At 38.7% G+C, this 19,060-nt stretch overlaps 2 protein-coding genes across 3 annotated transcripts in view; one reads left to right on the top strand and one right to left on the bottom strand.

The window, feature by feature from the left end:
• Positions 1-4,024: 4,024 nt before the first annotated feature.
• shox2 (shox homeobox 2) lies at positions 4,025-10,556 on the bottom strand. Its single transcript, XM_060862953.1, has 5 exons — positions 9,888-10,556; positions 8,220-8,428; positions 6,116-6,173; positions 5,646-5,734; positions 4,025-4,991 (listed from the first exon to the last, which is right to left on the bottom strand). Exons 1-5 carry the CDS (start codon positions 10,135-10,137, stop codon positions 4,698-4,700), a joined length of 900 nt encoding a protein of 299 aa, XP_060718936.1. The 5' UTR covers positions 10,138-10,556; the 3' UTR covers positions 4,025-4,697.
• A 2,757-nt stretch (positions 10,557-13,313) lies between these two features.
• The window catches only part of rsrc1 (arginine/serine-rich coiled-coil 1), a 120,958-nt gene continuing 115,211 nt past the window's right edge, over positions 13,314-19,060 (top strand). For both annotated transcript variants that reach the window (XM_060875208.1, XM_060875200.1), the window contains exons 1-3: positions 13,314-13,426; positions 14,458-14,664; positions 17,507-17,650. In XM_060875208.1, coding sequence (XP_060731191.1) covers positions 14,471-14,664; positions 17,507-17,650 — 338 coding nt within the window. In that variant the 5' untranslated portion in view covers positions 13,314-13,426; positions 14,458-14,470. The remainder of the gene's footprint in view (positions 13,427-14,457; positions 14,665-17,506; positions 17,651-19,060) is intronic.

The following is a 19,060-nucleotide window of genomic DNA, read 5'->3' as shown; positions in this document are numbered from 1 at the left end:
CACTTTTCTTTCTCAGAACACTTAATATAAAACAAAGGCAAACCTTTAGAGAGCTCATGCTTCCTACTTCTTCTTCTTCTCCTTCTCCCCCCTCTCTCTTTCTCTCCCTCTCTCTAATCTGTCAGGATGGATCCTTGGTTTCATTCAAAAGACATTTGACATACTCCCTTTATCTTTGTCGGTGAATAGCTTGAAGAAACATTTACTATCATAACATCTTAGAAGGAAACATTATTTTCATTATACATCTTAAACCATCTTGACTCTGTATGGTTTTCAGCTTGATTTTGATGTCACATGCACAACAATATCACAAGAATTGTATGGTCATGAGTTAAGGTTGGTAGGTTTAGAGAGCATAATGTTTCACTTTGAAAAATGTTTCTGTTTATGTGACCCTGTTTTCTGCTCGAGCCCAGATTGCACCGATTCGTATTATAAGCAGAACCAAGCAATTTTCTTTCATCCCAGGTAATCGTGAGAGGATCTTCATCATATATTCTGACACAGAAAACGTCCTGTTAAAGAATTTGGCTGATATTTTGCTGGGATCATTTTGCACAGTAATAATTAAAAGACTGCTGTAATCGTAGACTAAATGCAGCATTAGTTAAAAACTTTTTTTCAATTTAAGATTTTTAAAGTGGCTACAAGTTTTGTGTGGAAGTGGAAGTGGCCTCCACCGAACAAGACTGCAAGCCAAGTGCCCACTTGAGCATCCAAGTGCTTTCTTTTTTATGGCACATAAATCAGCACTAACTCCCAGCCAAATATTATGGTGGTAAATTTAGCAACAGGCCATGAAGACCCAATATGGCCCTCAGATTGTTCACTAGATGAGATGAATGGCTCGGGAGTGAATTACGGCACTATGGCCATTTTGTTATCACTGTCCTAAGGGCAAATCCTCAGAGTCTTAAGAGGTTCGAATAGTCCTGCAGTATCGTTTCTGGCTAAGGGCAGTGTAAAGCTTCATGAAACTAGTCACTCTGCCAGTTCACAGTGCTGAGTTGCAGAAAAGTCCGACTGGAAGAGAAGGGAGGGTGCGGAAGTGGGGAAGATGGAAGAAAGAATGGGGGAGTTGTGAGGTTCCTGGCGTCTGGTAAAAATGGGTGGCTGATATGACAGCTTAACATTATTGTGAGAGGTTATATTACAGCACACAGTGTAGTATATTGTATCATGGGCATCATGTCTAGTCCTAAATTTTAAATGCTAAAAAAATGCTTTGCATGTTGAATATAGTGTCTGTTAGCACATTAACACTGCACATCTAACATAGCTGTATTAACTTATTTTACTCAGTATAAGATTTTATTATCGTGTTATCGTTATCTAGTTGTTTGTATACTATTAAAAATTTCAGCACAGATACAGTACATATAAGCCCCACTGTACTGTGAATGTAGTAAATCGGCTTAATTCTCGTTTCAGACTGAACGCTAAAATTTTTCGCTACGTGGCCGGACAGATTAGCATGTGCTAACTCAGGTCATTGTTTTGAAGCATCAATTGTTCATTTTAACTTGAGTCATGGCTCCTCCTCTTATATCATAAGTGTGCAGTGTGTTCCTGGCTAAGCTATGACCCTAGGTAGGGCTTTGAGGGATTTCAACTGTGCTACATTCTACATAATGAATAATGTGTGTGTGTGTGTGTGTGTGTGTGTGTGTGTGTGTGTGTGTGTGTGTGTGTGTGTGTGTGTGTGTGTGTGTGTGTGTGTGTGAGAGAGAGAGAGAGAGAGAGAGAGAGAGAGAGAGAGAGAGAGAGAGAGAGAGAGGAACACTTTACTGTCCACTGTCAGAGGCCTCATGTTAACAGCTATCCAGAAGTCAAGTTTAAGTCCATTAGAGTGTCTACAAACCAGTACTTTGAGGCACTAATTATCCTTTAGTGGGCAGGAAATGAAAAGGAGAGCATGGTGTTTTTATGGCCTTGTGGTCTCTTGGGCTGTTTAGTTCAGTAGCCAAATTAAATGCTTTGGTTTGTAGGCTATACGTGGTCACTTTCCTTTCTTTCAGTCTTTCTTTCTTTCTTTCTTTCTTTCTTTCTTTCTTTCTTTCTTTCTTTCTCTTCTCTTCTACACCCTGCAATCCAAGACATTTCATCTGGACTACTAAAACCACAGAATCTTATTTATCACAAAAAATATTTCAAATAAAAAATAAAATAAAAACATTCTTTTCCAAAATCTCTTGACAGAAATAATATCTTGGAAAACAACCTGCAAACAAGACATCACCGTGAAGCTGGAACCATATATATTAAATGTGTGGAATTTGTGCGACTGAACTATAAAAAAAAATCGTCGATTTATGAAATAAAATCTCAGTCTGAAGTAAGAAATTGTACAAATGACTTTTGAGGATGGAGGATGAGCTGGACGTGCAGGGGGAGTTGGTGAGGTTGGAGGTAAAAACCTCGCAGTCTCGGGTCCGTCTCCTCTAACAGAACCGGCGCGGATCAATAATTCGATATCACTGGCGTCTGAACCCGATCCACACGCGCCCTGTGTCCCCCTGAGCACCTTTAATTAATAGCTTAAAACATCGTTGTGTATTAAAGCACAGGGCTGATAATGGGGTCGGTTTCAAACAGAAGAGAAAACTTAGCATGATATTTCATTTTACTGCGTGTTTCCATCAGTATGAAAATATTCGTGGAAAAGGACCTGGCATCAATAATAATAATAATAATAATAATAATAATAATAATAATAATAATAATAATAATAATAATAATAACATGACATAATCCTTCACAATAGAATGACATGCGAATCATTTTATTTAAGATTCTAATTCTAATAGATTATCATTAAATTAATTGCACCAGAATTAACTCCTAACTCCTTTCATTCTGCAGTTCTGCTTTATTAAATGTTAAGTTGAAAAAAAAAAATCATTTAAATTCAAATTAAGATGAAATAATAACTCGAAACTGGTAAGTGATTAGTGATTAGTTAGAAGATCACAACCAGCACCATGCATCATGTGGTATGTTAAACTAAACGTTCTGTTATACACCACAGAAAGACAGAGTATCATCCGATTTAATCGAGCACATGCTGTAGAAGAGGATATTTCCTCTCTAATGTTTATCATTTTCCCCTTAAGCACAAGCTTTATTTTTCTTTTCTAACATGTTGATCAGGGGTTAGGTAATATTACTGAACATTGTAAATGATAAATAAAACTGGGTTTAGTGAGTAAATGTTAGCCCAGTCTTCAGGACAGTCCCTGTAGAGCGCTGATTGGATAAACTCTAAAATCGTTTAAAGATCCTAAGAAAACATTTACAAATTAATGATAAAGTCATTAATAATTTGTGGTAAATCAACAACCGAAAAAACCATAAAAATCCTGCCAGTTAATTGAACAATGTGAACAGTGAACAGTTTATCTCCACGATTCGCCTGATAATAATAATAATAATAATAATAATAATAATAATAATAATAATAATAATAATAATAATGAGCCATTCACAGAACAGCAACACAGATCTTGTACAAAACGTTTTGTGAATTTATTATGAATTGAAAACACTGTGGTCAGGTGAGTTCACGTTTCACAGTAATGAAGAAATTATATATTTTTTTGTTTGTTTGTTCGTTAAAAAAAAATAGTTAAAAAGTTTCTCAGGGATATTCCAGGAGATCCGAGCCTGCAGTCGAGGTACGTTCACTTTATAAAAAAAAACTAAAAAAAAACTAAAAAAAAAAAAAAACACCAACATTACAAAGAGATCCACATGACTTTAACACGGTGTGAATGCAAATAAAAAAACAGCCCAAAGGTGTTCCCAATGTCTTCACAATGTCTTCTTAAAGCACAAAATAAACAAAATATCTTTCCATTTTGACATATTGTACATGTTCCCGTACCGCATCGATCACTTTGAATGCGCTCAGTTAAAAGATCTGATTCTGTACATTAATACTTAGACCTCCATATAAGCTGCAAAAAAGTGGACACTCTGAATTGGATAAAGACCTGATATGTGATTAAATTCACCATACACTCAATAATAATAATAATAATAATAATAATAATAATAAGTAAAATGTGTTTAAAATGTGTGATAGCTTTTATTTTTTTTAAGTTTTCCCAAACGTCCACTGGCTCGAGAACCCCAAAGAACCGGTCAGGTGAGCGCACAAAGTGTCCAAGTTCACCATGTGATACTGGGCATTGACTTCACGTGAAGGCGTTGACGTCACGACACACCTCGACACCGAGCTCACGTGATGGCACGTTAGAAGAAATGAAGCTTTATTGTGATTTTTTTTTTTTTTTTATAGTCCTTGCGCACAGGCATCCGTAAGTGTCCTTTTTACGTGTTTCAGATAAAACGAGGCCAGCCTCTTTTTTTAAACTAGTATTTCTTTTTTTTGTTCTTCCTCAAAGATGACCAATAACGTAGATATTAAAACAGCACATTACGCAGAAAGTGTTCGCTTTGTCACACAAGAGTCCCAGCTGCGTTATCACATATTTTTGTTTTGGACAGAACGAGTTTTGTCTCGGACAAATGTTCCCCTTCCGGTCCGTTCTGGTTGCAACCTGCGTCCGTGACAGGTTTCAGTTCGATTTCACAGTTTGTGTTGTTCATGTCATAAATAAGCCTTTATTCTGGAGTGTCCTTCATAAGAGCGTATAAATAATGTCCTATTATTCTGCACGCGCCCCGACGTGTCACAGCCCGAGCGCCGCCGCGTGTTTTTTGGCCTTCAGTCTCAGGTCCGCGATGCTCGAGTTCTTGTTGCTGTTCTTGGCGGCGGCCGCTGCGGCCACCACCGACGCCGCTGAAGCAGATTCCGCCGCCAACGTGGCCAAGGGCAAACCGAACGGCGGGGCAGGGAACATCATGTAGGGCGCATGCGCCGCCAGGTGTGAGTGCAGGTGATGATGCGCGTGGGCCACGGCGCTGTCCAGCTGTAGCTGCGCCTGCACCTGAAAGGAGAAGGGTGGCACGTTGCAATGACTATCCTACGGACGCACACGTGGGGAGAGAGGGGAGGAAATACACATTAACTCCACTACTAGAATGCAGCTACACTCTAAAAACAAAAAAGCGTCCCGGAAGACACATTTTAGTGGTTCGTGGATTTCTCCAGTGCAACCCCTCAAAAGTGCATCCAGGAACTTTGCAAACATTGATGGTTCCTATATTAAACACCAAAGGTTCTTAGTGGAAACATCTTTATTTTTTTTTTCTTTTCTTTTTTAGAGTGTAGAATGGTTTCAGAGACATAACTGGGCAATGGATATGGTTTTAGTATAAACATAGGCCGTCGTCCTAAATAAATAGCTAAATATATTGAATAAAAAGAAAAGGAGTTAAAACGTCTCAATGATGATACACAATACAGAAAGGCAATTAAGCATTTACGATTATGATAAATATTAAAATATCCACAGCCAATGTTCCAGTGTTTATATATATCATATATCACTGTATTATTTTCGTATTATAGCTTTATCATTACTCAACTTACATCACTTATATAATGTAAAAATGCTTCCACGTCCATTACCCAGCATTCAGTTCAGTGCATGCCGACTGGACGAAGCTCGTGCCAAAGCAGCACTTACTCCATGCACTCAATTTGTCTAAGAGCGCGCGCTTCAGAGGACACTTGCCTGTTGGAATGGCATGCGCAAAGCTCCCACGTTGACATATGGCGCGACGCGGCACGCTTCAAACTGACTCGCAGCTCCGATGAGCACCCCTGCGAAGAGAGGAAGTGTGTCACTTGTGTTTATAGCTGTCGTGGGCATCCTCCAGCCTCAGCAAGGACCAGCCAGACATTGGCCATTTTCCCAAACGCATGCAAGGCTTTAAACACGGTACGTTTTGCAGGACTTGGAATTACACGTGACATGATAAACATAACAAACAACCAGGCTGCAGTTTGTCTACACGCGTTCGACGTATGAATTAAACGCAAGATAAATTAACTCAAAATTTCTTAACCATTCTTTTTTTCCTCGTTAAATATAAATAGATGTAACTGAATATATCGTATAAAATTTAAATTAATCTCTGTATGCGTCCTATGTCCTATAACCTAATAGAATTTAATGGAGGTTTTTCAAAGAAAGCAACGCACCTTTGTGTAACTGATTTTCCTGTTTTCTGCATTTGGCTCTTCTGTTTTGAAACCAAACCTGTGGGGAAAGAAATTCATTAGCGCCACTGTGATTGACATGTGCATTCAAGGGCATGCGCAATTCTTCTCCAAAAAAAAAAAAAAAGAGACAACAACTACAGGAAAAGTAGTCTATAATCTCTGAAGACTGAAATATTAATGATGCTTAACCCCAGATTTTAATTAATAGGCTTTAAACTGAGCAGGCGGTGAAAAGACGGTGTATGTATCTATGTAAATAAATAAATAAATAAATAAATAAATAAATAAATAAATAAAAGGGGAAAAAACAGTTAACCGCAAGACGAGACAATTCCAAATATATAAATAAACGAGGGGAAAGAAGAAAGCCTTGATCCTTTTTAATCGGACCACAATAAACTGGCCTTCTCAGCACCGGTTTCATCTTTCCATCGGTGTGCCAGAAGAACCTAATCGACTTTCTGATACCAAACACCAGCATGAGATTATAGCCTTGGATATCCGAGCAAGGCTATCTGACTTTCCCATTAGTAAGATGGACCAAATTAATTACCTTTATCTGTAGGAGAATTCGTGTTACTGATTCGTTTAATGGCACACAGTTCAGCTTAATTACTGTCATAACAAGTTCTCCACAAAGCCCCTTTTGAAGATTTTTGGACCCGATCTCTTTTTATTTAAAAAAAAAAAATGTTATTTTTTGTCATCAGTAGCTGGGATTTTGAGATTAGGCGTCTCATTACTATGTTAATCTGTAGTGAATCCCCTCCTGTAGCACAGAGAGCTGGACAGATGAACCCGAGGCTCAGTTTATCAACACCATTCAACTTAAGTGTTGGAAAAGGAAATATTGGATACAAAACCAAATTTCTGTTTTGTATTGCTCTGAACTGATTGCTGAAGATGAGTGCGTTTTTATTATTTATTTAATTTACATTTTTAACCATAATCAGATTTATGATTTACAATTGCCATGAAATCTGTTTTTTCGTTTTGATTTTTTCTTTCTTTCTTTTTTATTATTTAAATTATTGTTTTTTTGTTGTTTTTTTTTTTTTTTTGTAGTAAATGTGTCGAGGTGAGCAGCCAGATCTTTATTTTGCGAATAAATGATATATAATGTATGTTAATCCGCGCTCTCCCTGTGAGGGACACAATGCGCTTTTCCCAATGCGCACTGGGACTCGCGGCCAAAAAAACCCCACAGAGGCGCTTAGCTCACTTTTAATTCGAGGGAGGTCTCCTTTTTTGTGCAATTTTGGTAAAGGCTATATTCAGAAAGCGAATAATATTATCTCCAGTGCACGAAAATGAATGGATAAAAGAGACCCAAAGAGGATAATTGTTTTTTTTTTTAATCAATCACAGCAAGTTGTGATGTGATGTGTATATTCATTATCACTGCTCCTCGGCTCAGTTGCTCGTCTCTCGTTACACACAGACTATAAGCCTTCAACGAAGAGCGCTTATTATGTTTCTGTGCAGATGGCCTTTCCATTTCGAGGGGAAAAAAACATGCTACAGATGTCGCCTGTGGGGTCAACTTGTAGAAAAACGAACAAAAAGATTTTACAGCCTAAGGATAGGCCTACACCAAAAAAAAGAGGGTTTCGAAACAGGAAAACAGGACGGTAGTAGTTTATTCTAGATAAATCGATAAACTAAACAATCATGCTTTTTTTTAAGTAATATATATGATGTAATATGATGCAAAAGTGTTATTTATTTATTTGGTTGGTTTTGATATATCAGAACTGTGTTTATAGATAAATAGATTAGTCCTTTGAACAATTTCAGGGTTATTGCACAAGAGAAGTGTTTGCAGTAATCATGCAGTTCAAGTTTAACATGCATGGTCCTAATTACACTTGAATGAAGCCCACAACGCCGTGTACAAAATCAACCCGTATTTCGTTGCCTACAAATTCAAAATTCACGTCAAAAACGAGCCGAAAAAATAAAAAATAAAAATAAAAGAATGTAAATATTTTCCCGAGAATGTGCAGGTAGACGATAAAAAGCAAGTCGTGCCTTAACGCATTGTCTTAGAAACATATGGCATGCTGAAGGTGACTGGTTTTACCTGCACACGCGCTTCAGACAACCCGAGCCGCTGACTCAGCTCCTCTCGCATGAACGCGTCCGGATAGTGCGTCTCGTCGAACAGCCTCTCCAGCTCGTTCAGCTGCTCCAGAGTAAAGTTAGTCCGACTTCTCCTCTGCTTGATTTTGGTCTGCGTCTCGTCCTCGATCGGCTTGGCGTCCTCTTTACGTTCTTTCACGTCCAGGATACCTTCACGGAGAAAAAGACGTGTCTTAAATGGATTCGTCCCAGACATCGTAGACATTAAACGTTTATGCTAAATTGAGCACTAGTAGACACGCGAGAACGTGTGCATGGCAATGAAACTCCGAGATCTCTACAAGCATCTGAGGAGGTTTAAATGTCTGATAACTAAAGGCATCAGTCGGCTTGCCTACTCTCAGTCATGAGTGTTTTGTCCTCCTAAGGAGATCTCTTTAATTATTTACGCCTTATATCCTACATATACATGGTGCACACTAGCCTACTGCACCATGAGCACCACCGGATAAACAGCTTGCATTATCTATAAGCTGTAATAATAACAAAAACAGATAATTAACACATCATTATAAATAATATAACACTGTAATTCACTAAGACGACAAACTTCAATCGAGGGGAAATATGTTTTTATTTTCTCTGTATTATTTACAGCAATATTTTAGCTGACATAAAATAATATGAATACAGATAGAAATAGGCATAAAAACATATGACATATTTATAACCTAATAAATGCAAACGATGAAATGTAATAGTAATAATAATAATAAAAATATTTAATAATAATAATAATAATAATACTAATAATGAGAAGTAGAAGAAGAAGAAGAAGAAGAATGTCTTGATATAGTGAATTTCTTGAAATTACTGTATACTGAGACCTTGCAAGTTTATTTTATTTTTTATGTCGTCTGAATGTTAATGCTGCACATTACCCTTTGCACACATTATTATTATTATTATTATTATTATTATTATTATTATTATTATTATTATTATTATTATTATTATGTTCCAGTTCAGTAGCTTTATTTAAATGGAGCCTATATTTAATGTGATTAAGCCATGCACCATTTAAGTGTGATTGACTGTAGCCATAATACACTGGTAATGTTGTGTATTACAGATATTGAGATATGCAGCGTGATTGTTCTTTCTTTCTTTCTTTCTTTCTTTCTTTCTTTCTTTCTTTCTTTCTTTCTTTCTTTCTTTCTTTCTTTCTTTTAAAAGATTTTCGATCATTCCAGTCCACTCATTAATTGACAGAGAATATTTGGCTCTATAATATGATTTGTAAGGGTTTTGTATGATAGTCGTAACTGTTCACGCTCTTCGAGGTAAAACAACTGTTTATCGTTTTAACGCGTTCGTGTCATTTGTGCGTTTGTAAAAATTCATAAATATTCTCAATAGAAATATAAGATACGCCATTAAGTTCTGCAAATTGAATTTTATCATACAGTAAAATGATAGTAATAAACAACATCTAAAACAGTGAAAGAATTGCGTTGCGCGGACAATGTTAACGAATAACCGGTGAGCTCGAGAGTCTTATTTATTTTTAACTAAACATAAAACTATAAGATTGACCTTTTTTATCATTATTATTTTTCTACACTAACAAAAAGACGTATAAGAAGGAAGAACAGATTGAAGAGCTCACCGTCTGTAAGTTTGGGACTCCCCGTGTCCCTCGTTCTCTCCGGCCCAGTCATGTCCGCTTCTCTGACCGGTGAGCGCGCAACGGCTCCACGCGCTAGAATGCTCGAGTCCTCGCGCCCTGCTTCAACCGGGAGCGCTTCCCTGGCTCGCGCCGAGCCCGTCTCCAGCACTTCCCGGTACGTGATCGCCTCTTTCTTCTCTTTCACTTTCTGATCAAAGGATTTAGACACGAAAGCGGTGAGTTCTTCCATCACTGGTCCCAAGAAGAAGAAGGAAAAATAAACCCCGCCAGTCTTCTCTTCTCTTCTCTTCTCTTCTCTTCTCTTCTCTTCTCTTCTCTTCTCTTCTCTTCTCTTCTCTTCTCTTCTCTTCTCACTTTGTCAAGCTCAGTTTTTCAACAGTCTAAGATAAGACATCAGTGACGCTTATTCTCACTCTCACTGATTATTTCTTGTCTCGAGCTGATGCGGGTTGCCAACTCTCGGAGCTCGCGCTCTGCTCGACAGCTCGTGTATCTGGGCCGGTTCCTAGTCTCGTCATGGGGAGTTACAGACCTGCTGCTCGCTGAGCCGCGATTGAAGTCACACTATTTATACTTTGCAACGCCTGGCCCCTTGATCCGTGCAAATTACCTCCCCTCAGGAAGCTGGGATGAGCCCCCCCTCCCTTCTTCTTCCTCTTCTTCTTCTTCTTCTTCTTCTTCTTCGTCTTCGTCTTCTTTTTCTTCTTCTTCTTCTGTAGCCGTGTACTAACGGAGGAGGAGGTGGGAGGTGAGATGGGGGGTAGATTTATCAACCCCTCAGCCTCAGCTCATCCTCACGAGGATGCTATTGGTCATTGATCCAAGATTGACAAGACGGACAAATTAATGCAATTAAGTGCAGGTTCGGTTGTGGCGAGTTAGGTTACTTTATTGAATGTGCGCACCGATGCGTCTCATCCCATAGGGTGCGGTCTCAAGAATGAAAATGACAACAGACAAACGCGTGAAAGTGGACTGAAGACTCCTTCCTAAACACTGAAGCCAAATCGATCTATTGCGGGAAAACAGCAAGACTGAAATGTATGAGCTCAACAGTTGACATCAATAGCAAACAAACACGCGTTTTTCTAATGCGTTCGTTTTTGATGTCTTTTGCGCATTTATTACCAGTGCGCAGTTTAGTGCAATGTGTTTTTATTCTGCTTTTTAGTTTAATCTGCATGATAAAATGTGTTAATGGTGCTGAAAAGAAGAAGTGGTGGACTAATCTCACACATGTATATATCTACATCTATCTATCTATCTATCTATCTATCTATCTATCTATCTATCTATCTATCTATCTATCTATCTATCTATCTATCTATCTATCTATTTATATATATATATGTATGTGTATATATATATATATATATATATATATATATATATATATATATATATATATATATATATATACATATATATATATATATACAGCGCAACGAAACACCATGCATATTGTTATTTATAAGGTTTTAAATTAAACAGGTTTACAGTGCATGTTAATACGTTAATACCACTACATGTTTAAGCTCAGACTATTTAACCATAAATATTTCAATTCCCAGAGCTGCAACTTTATGCCTTATTAGAGGCTTAATTGCGAGGTACTTTGTTGTAAATCCGCGCTGGAGGTAGTTAATTACTGCAAACTATACACACAGCTGAAATGATTATATATTTGGAGAAAAAAATGAATAAATAATGCATCATTTGCGGCGAAGGTAACCGAATGCCTGTGGGAACGCAGCAATTTAGAGGAAATTAAAAAAGACAAAATACAACAAGATATAAGATCTACCAAGAATATCATATCGGGGCAAGTCAAACTGGAGGCGTTTATTGATAATCTATATGAAATACCTCTTTCCAACAATTCGCCTTATTAAATATTTATGATGCCCTCAGAAACCTGGGCATTCATTAGTTTTCCTCTTTAGAGTCCTGGATGTTTGCTTGCATTTATAAAGTTTTATATTTAATATTTTTATATCCAAAGCATGCTATATATATATATATATATATTGTGTGTTCGCGTACGTGTGTGTGTGTGTGTGTGTGTGTGTGTGTGTGTGAGAGAGAGAGAGAGAGAGAGAGAGAGAGAGAGAGAGAGTGTGTGTGTAAGCGCGATTCTTGTGAATATTTACATATGTAAATTAGTGCACAACCGCGAATATACAGTATTTTAGTTGTATTAGGGCAAATGGCGTAATACAATCTATCTATCTATCTATCTATCTATCTATCTATCTATCTATCGTGTTAATGAACATCAGACAATGTTTTTGTATTTGTTCTGTTTTTGTAGAATTTCTAAAAAATGAACAAACCACAAAGATATACAGTATAATTTGTTGCTGCAGCAATCACTAAGAACCTGCACATAAATACTTAAGCTTTACTTCTTGCTATGTTATGATATAAATCTAAAAGATAAAAGCTATTAGAGATCATTTGTGTAAACTATTCATTGTGATCATTTCCACATCACGACACTTTACCTTTAATGATTCTGCCCATATATGGAAATAAACAGAATACAAAATTAATGTTTTTTTAAGCCTTATTTATATTTACTGTGTTCATTATTCATACGTTTCATACGTAAAAACCTTTATTAAAAAGTTAATCTGATTATTATTGTGATTATTACAGTCATATTGGATTAAATTATTGGATTAAGATAATGATGTAAATGTTGTTCGCTATTTAATCTATAACATCATTTTAAAGATTTTTATCAGTAGCTACTTCTTATAATGAACTATAGCCTATGAAGTAGAGCCTTTTACACTGAAGTGTGTATATGTGTGTGCGTGTGAGCGCGTGTGTGTGAGTGTGTATGTGAGTGTGTGTATGTGAGTGTGTGTGTGAGTCAGAGTGTGTGTCTATGTGTGTGTGTATGTGTGTGTGAGTGTGTATGTGAGTGTGTGTATGTGTGAGTCAAAGTGTGTGTCTGTGTGTGTGTGTATATGTGTGTGTGTGTGTATGTGAATGTGTGAGTGTCTGTCTGTGTGTGTATGTGAGTGTGTGTATGTGAGTGTGTGTGTATATGTGTTTGTGTGTGAGTCAGAGTGGGTGTCTGTGAATGTGTGAGTGTCTGTCTGTGTGTGTGTATGTGAGTGTGTGTATGTGAGTGTGTGTATATGTGTTTGTGTGTGAGTCAGAGTGGGTGTCTGTGTGTGTGTGTGTATGTGAGTGTGTGTGTGTCTGTGTGTATATGTGTGTGTATGTACACACACAACAGCAATTTATTTATGCTATAGATGTAATAATTTTATATACACTTCTACATATTTTGTCAGAAGATGAAACACTTCACTCTTCTGAATGTAAGAGTGTGTAGTGTGTGCGGAGAGAAGAGCGATTGCTCTGAGTTTGATTTCTGGGCCTGGTTTGTTTTCAACTCGCGCGCCTCTATCGATTAGTAATATCTGTTGTGTCACTGCATGGCGCCTATGTTTGAGTCTGAAGTCTGAAGCAAAAAAGAGGAATATTATTGTACTTGGCAACCGGTAAGCGCTGGTCACTAAATAACTTTATACTTAAAGCTTTATTTTGTCATCATTTGGTATCTAACACTTTATTTCTTTTATATTAATGGCGCAGTGTTCATGTTACAGCGAGCTAGCGAGCTAGCTAAGTGTTCGGGTAGATTAGCATGTTTAGTTTAGTACTATATTACTGTTACTGTATATTAGTGTGTGTGTGTGTGTGTGTGTGTGTGTGTGTGTGTGTGTGTATGCGAGTGTGTGTGTGTGTGTGTGTGTGTGTATGCGAGTGTGTGTGTGTGTATGCGAGTGTGTGTGTGTATGCGAGTGTGTGTGTGTATGCGAGTGTGTGTGTGTATGCGAGTGTGTGTGTATGCGAGTGTGTGTGTGTATGCGAGTGTGTGTGTATGCGAGTGTGTGTGTATGCGAGTGTGTGTGTATGCGAGTGTGTGTGTGTTTTCAGTCTCACTTGATTGTCTTAAGAAACCATTCAGCTATTTCTGTTCTCTCTCCCTTATGACTCCAGCTTTATAACACACAGTGCCTGTAGAAGCATGTTATTAAGTGTTCACACACAGTGTGTATCTAGTGAGTGTAATACTCCGAGAGCATTCTGTTATAGAAAAATAAGCAATGACAGTGTAATGTGATATTTTCCAACATTCTGCTGTGTGTCTTTTTATTACAAGTTATAATTTATTCCAGAATGAAGTCATACATTTTGTCAGTTTTTTACACTTAATGTCACGGATTGTCAGTGGACAAGTTAGTTCCTGTTGTCACTTATTACTGTAACTGCTGGTTTCTCGCTCTGCCTCTTTTATTCCATCTTTTGTAGTTAATATAATAAATAAAATGCAATGATAAGATCCCTTTATCAACAATGTTTGAGCTTTACACACGACCGTTACAAGGCACTGTACTGACACTGGAGACTCCTTCCAATTAAAACTTTTAGAGTAATCAGAGCAGAGAGTTGAAATAAATAAACTGCTGTACTGATCCTTCTGTAACGTGGCACGATATCTTTTTTTCTCTTTCCTTAACCGACCCAGGCGCCGAGCAGTCATGGGCCGTCACTCATCGGACAGCGAGGATGGCAGCCGCAGCCGGCGCAAAAAGAAGCACAGAAAGCGTTCGTCTTCCTCTTCTTCCTCCTCCAGCTCATCAGGGAGCAGAGTGACTAGCCGCAGCAAACACTCGAGCAGACGAAGCCGCTCGCGATCCAGAGACCGAGAGCGAGAACGAGACCGAGACAGGAGGTAGGTTCATATATATATAAACATACCGTATGTACAGATTTCCAATTTCCGTCCTCTGCTCTCAGTGCTTCTTTTACATACATACTACATGTTTATTTCATTATCATCTATAATCAGTCTCTTTCTACCCCCCCCCACACACCTCCATCTGATCTAATGTAGACACATGAAATAATAAAGGCGTTGGTGAACATTAGAGCTGTTCTCAGGGTCTCGGTTTGATACATCTGCATATGGAAAAATACATTCAACAGAGTGCGTAATAAAGTAGTATGTTTGCCATAAAGTACAGCGTATGTTATTATGCTTAGTGTAATAAACAATTCAATGTAATTGAGCCCACACTCCCTCCTCTGAACGTAGGAGAGGTTATGGAGCTTTTTAAAAAGTACTTCACTCAAGCAAGCTGTTTTTTTTATTAGCTTTATCTACTAACTTGGGGAAAAACACCGGTGGATTCCCTGAGCAGAAAGTAGGAGCTGGGATTTTTCAGCAAATCTTTACAGTTTGGTGTCAGTGTTTAAGACTGGAAGAAATTATGAAGCAACACACACACTCACACACACACACACACACTCTCTCTCACACTCATACACACAACTCTGTTGCTTTTCTTGCTTATTCACTCCAGGTTAAAGAAATCACCATGGCAGGGCCACATAGGAAGTCCATATATGGTAATGATAACAAACATTAGAACGTCAAGAGCCTTGTGCCTTAACCACCCCCTAGAAAGGTGTGATTTCTGAGCTATTGTTTTAATTAGCCAGGCTTAATCTTATGTCCTTATTAAGTTCCACTTATTGTACGTGTCCCTGGTAGCACAGCAGCCGTCACCATCGTAGCAAGGGTTCAGATCCCAGGCAGACAGAAGGTTAACTATAAAACGGGAGCATTGCCTCAGGAAGGGCGTCCGGCGTAAAACCTATAGCAAAATCAGATACGGGGATTAGATGAGCCGCTGTGACGACAACAGGAGCATTAAGTTTCATTCATCGTATCATATCAAGACGCATCATATCGAGTTTTGTGTGTCGGCGCAAACCTGCCAGACGGTGATTTCACTATTTAAGTACCGACTGCTCGGTTGTATAAGTCGCACAACTCAATTAAATTTTATTTTGTATAACATATTTAACAGTGCACGTTGGTACAGCTGCCGCACAAAAATATAATATAATTAAAATATATATAAATGAGAGAAATCAGTCACTCCAGATAAACACGTTAACGTAAATAGTGTAAATAATGTAGTCAAGTGTTCTAGTGATTGGCTACTAGTTGGCTATTAGTTCTGTTTGAGTTGCTGGAGCATAAAGTATCATCCAATCAAAACAGGAAGTAAATCCTTTCCAGTCTCAGTTATAGTCTCTCTCTAGAGTTGGGTGGATTGGTTTGGGGGGCATTAAGCTTTCAGCACCTGCCCTAACCGCTGGGTGTCCGAGCGTTCCGGTCGCACCGGTCTTCATCTTTGACAGGAGCTCGTATCAAATGAAACGACGCTAATAGAAAAATGAAAAGAAACAACAGCCTGCCACGTGACCCCCTTCTGTCCCCAAAGATACATTCGTACACTTTCACCGTTCGAAGGGAGTCTCTAAGTGCCGTCTGTCCTGCTTCAATTATTCATGCCATTTGGTCAGTGTGCATTATACGTGAAGGGAAACAGTTACTGTCTCAAACAAATAGTCGGTTTGGAGAGAAGGACAGAAGGGATTTGGGTTAATAATGTGAGGACTGGAACCGAATTGGACGGACTGACGGACGGATGGAACGTGATGCCTGGTATTTAAAAATACCAAGTTAGCGATTCTATTCTAACAGATTCTCTCACAGGATCTGTGTGTGTAATGTATTCGTAAAGATGACAGTGAAATTCACACTTTTTTTTTGAACAAGAGGAGGTTTATGGTAGATATGCTGATGCTGATGCTTTGGGTTTTTGCTTTTCCAGAAATATTAGTATAATGGGCTTTGTTTTATTTTGTAATTGTTTTCTTTTACTGTGATCTTAAACATCAAACTGACGCAAGCAAAAAGAAAAACACACCGAATATTGAATATGACTCAAACTTTCTGGGAGCGAGCCGCTTCCACAGACGCCGGCCGTCACGCACAGGCTCTGAGCTCGGCTTTATAAACACGACAAACTTCTCCGCTAGTGGTGATGACCTGCAAAGATCCGGTCCTAGATGTTTTCCCGTCTAAAATCTGCCTGTTTCTGTCACTTACACGGAGGTGTTTGCTGGATGAGATGAGAAGTTTAATTAGGCAAATATAGCCAAGGATATGTTTTATATTGAACTGAATATACATTTAGGAGCATTTCTGTTTAGGCTGTGGGTAGACCGAGAGAATCAGTAGCAGACGGTGAATAGGGGAAGCTGGAGGAGACTGAAAGAGTGAGCCAGTGAGTTCATTAGTTGAAATAATGGAGAATAATGGATGTGTGTGTGTGTGTTTATGGGAGGGGGTAGAAGCTCGTCTATAGGAGTGATGTCAGCTTTTCTAAACACAGCACAGTGAGTCATTCCAGTTGATGGGCTCCGATGATCCGCCTTAGTCATTATCATTAAGTGTTTTTTCCAAGTTTTATGCGTACGCTTTACGTCTGAGCTGCGACTGCGTACTATAATAACCACTGACTTTACATAACTGTTCTACATGTTCTCTGCATTACACACCGCACTTCGACAGCACATTATGCAGGTCTGTACACTGTAGACTTTACACAGGTCAAGACTTACAAATCAGTGAACGTTTATATTTAGGGGTAATAATTCTCTGTTTTATTTGTGTATGTGGTGTGTGTGTGTGTGTCTGTGTGACGTTGCCACTCCAGACGCAGGCGTCGCTCCAGCAGCAGTTCCTCAAGAGGCTCCGGCCACAGGAAGAGAAGCCGCAGCGCAGAAAGGAGGCGGAGCCGAAGCGCGGATAGAGGGCGGGGCCAAAGATCCCGTCGTTCTGGCTCCCGCAGCCGCAGAAGGTAAGAACAATGTATTCGTTGCTCTGTCTGGTAAATGCAGTATAAACCTTTTCCCTCACTGGCCACTTTAATAGAAATACCTGTTTAACATCAGTGAACATGTGCCTTAGATTCAACCCCAGATTCCAGCCTCAAGGTTCTGAGTTGCGTTTAAAGGGTGTTTATTTAAGTTACCATAACCTACCTGTGATCTCAGACCAGTCTGATCCTTCTCCTCTGATCACTGCACCATTGTATGTACTGAGTTATGGGACAGATCTTTTCTCAGAAGTTTCTGAAATACTCAAAATAGCACGTCTGCCCTTTGTGTTTCACCCTCAGCGTGTATAAGGAGTAAAAAAACCAAACACTTTATTTCTGTTACAAAGCCCTGAAACCGGAGACTCCTTTACTGCTGAATATGAGGTTATTACTTGGATATTATTTAGTTATTACTATAGAAACGATACCCTTAATACCTTCTGATCGACAGCGTCGTGGCGTAAACGTCGTCGATCTGAACGTCTAAACCTTTAAACACGAAAGAGAAATAATAAAAGAGAAAACGCTAAAAACCAAACACACCAGAAACTCTAACCTGTCAGCGTGGCAGCGTTTTATTTCTCCTTCTCTGCTTTCGGTTTCAAAGATAGTAGGAGATGTCGCGAAATATTTTTGTTAGGCCAAAATGAGAGTTGTATTTAAGTGAAAACCAGCAGACCTGTGCACTTTTTCATTTAAAAAGAAAAAAAAAGGGATCTTCGAGGCACCCAATGTAAAAAGCTTACTTCCCCCTCAAGTCTCCCTCATTTATACTTTACCCAGAATGACAGCTCAACTAATTAGCTTGTGACAGCCTGCCATTAAAGACCTTCTGTTTTCTGAGCCACTTGCTTTTCTCGCCAGCTGCCGGTCCTCTGCACATGCTCGCTCCCAATAAATACAGCAGTTATTAGTGTACGTTATGATTATTTCATTAATTAAGCGCAGGCCCTGGCACCCTCGGGTCAAAGCGCTCTCGCCCCGTCCTCGTGGCCCTTCAGAGTGAAGAAGACAAAGGGGGCACTTAAGCTGATTAATTAATGCAATTAGAACAATTATCTATTCACTGTTTATTGAACTGGTTGCATTCCACTTCATACACACACACACACACACACACACACACACACACACATGCAGCGATAGAGACTCTGTTCTGGTGTTATAAAGGACGTGATTTCATTAACATTACAAATGTAGGTTGAATAGAATTCTGTGGTTAAAATGTTCAGGAGATAATAGTGTAGCTTTTGCGCACCTATTAGGAGACGGAGACATTTCTCTCGCACAGAAAGAAGGATTTAATCGTGAACAGGTGTACAGTGAAGCACTTTTTTTTTTTAATCCAAGCAATTCTTCAAATTGGTGTTAATTATGAAAACGGGCAAA

Source organism: Tachysurus vachellii, chromosome 1 (genome assembly GCF_030014155.1).
Source record: "Tachysurus vachellii isolate PV-2020 chromosome 1, HZAU_Pvac_v1, whole genome shotgun sequence".
NCBI classification, from domain to species: Eukaryota; Metazoa; Chordata; class Actinopteri; order Siluriformes; family Bagridae; genus Tachysurus; species Tachysurus vachellii.
The sequence above is the reverse complement of the archived record's forward strand: the minus strand, read 5'-3'. Positions and strand labels throughout refer to the sequence as shown.

Bases quoted from the DNA above. Each gene is read 5' to 3' on its own strand.
- shox2 (XM_060862953.1), bottom strand. From the start codon at position 10,137: ATGGAAGAACTCACCGCTTTCGTGTCTAAATCCTTTGATCAGAAAGTG. The intron at 6,174-8,219 runs GTAAAACCAGTC...CTTTCCCCACAG, and splicing joins TGTCTGAAGCGCGTGTGCAG to GTTTGGTTTCAAAACAGAAG. The intron at 5,735-6,115 runs GTGCGTTGCTTT...CTCTCTTCGCAG, and splicing joins GGAAAATCAGTTACACAAAG to GGGTGCTCATCGGAGCTGCG.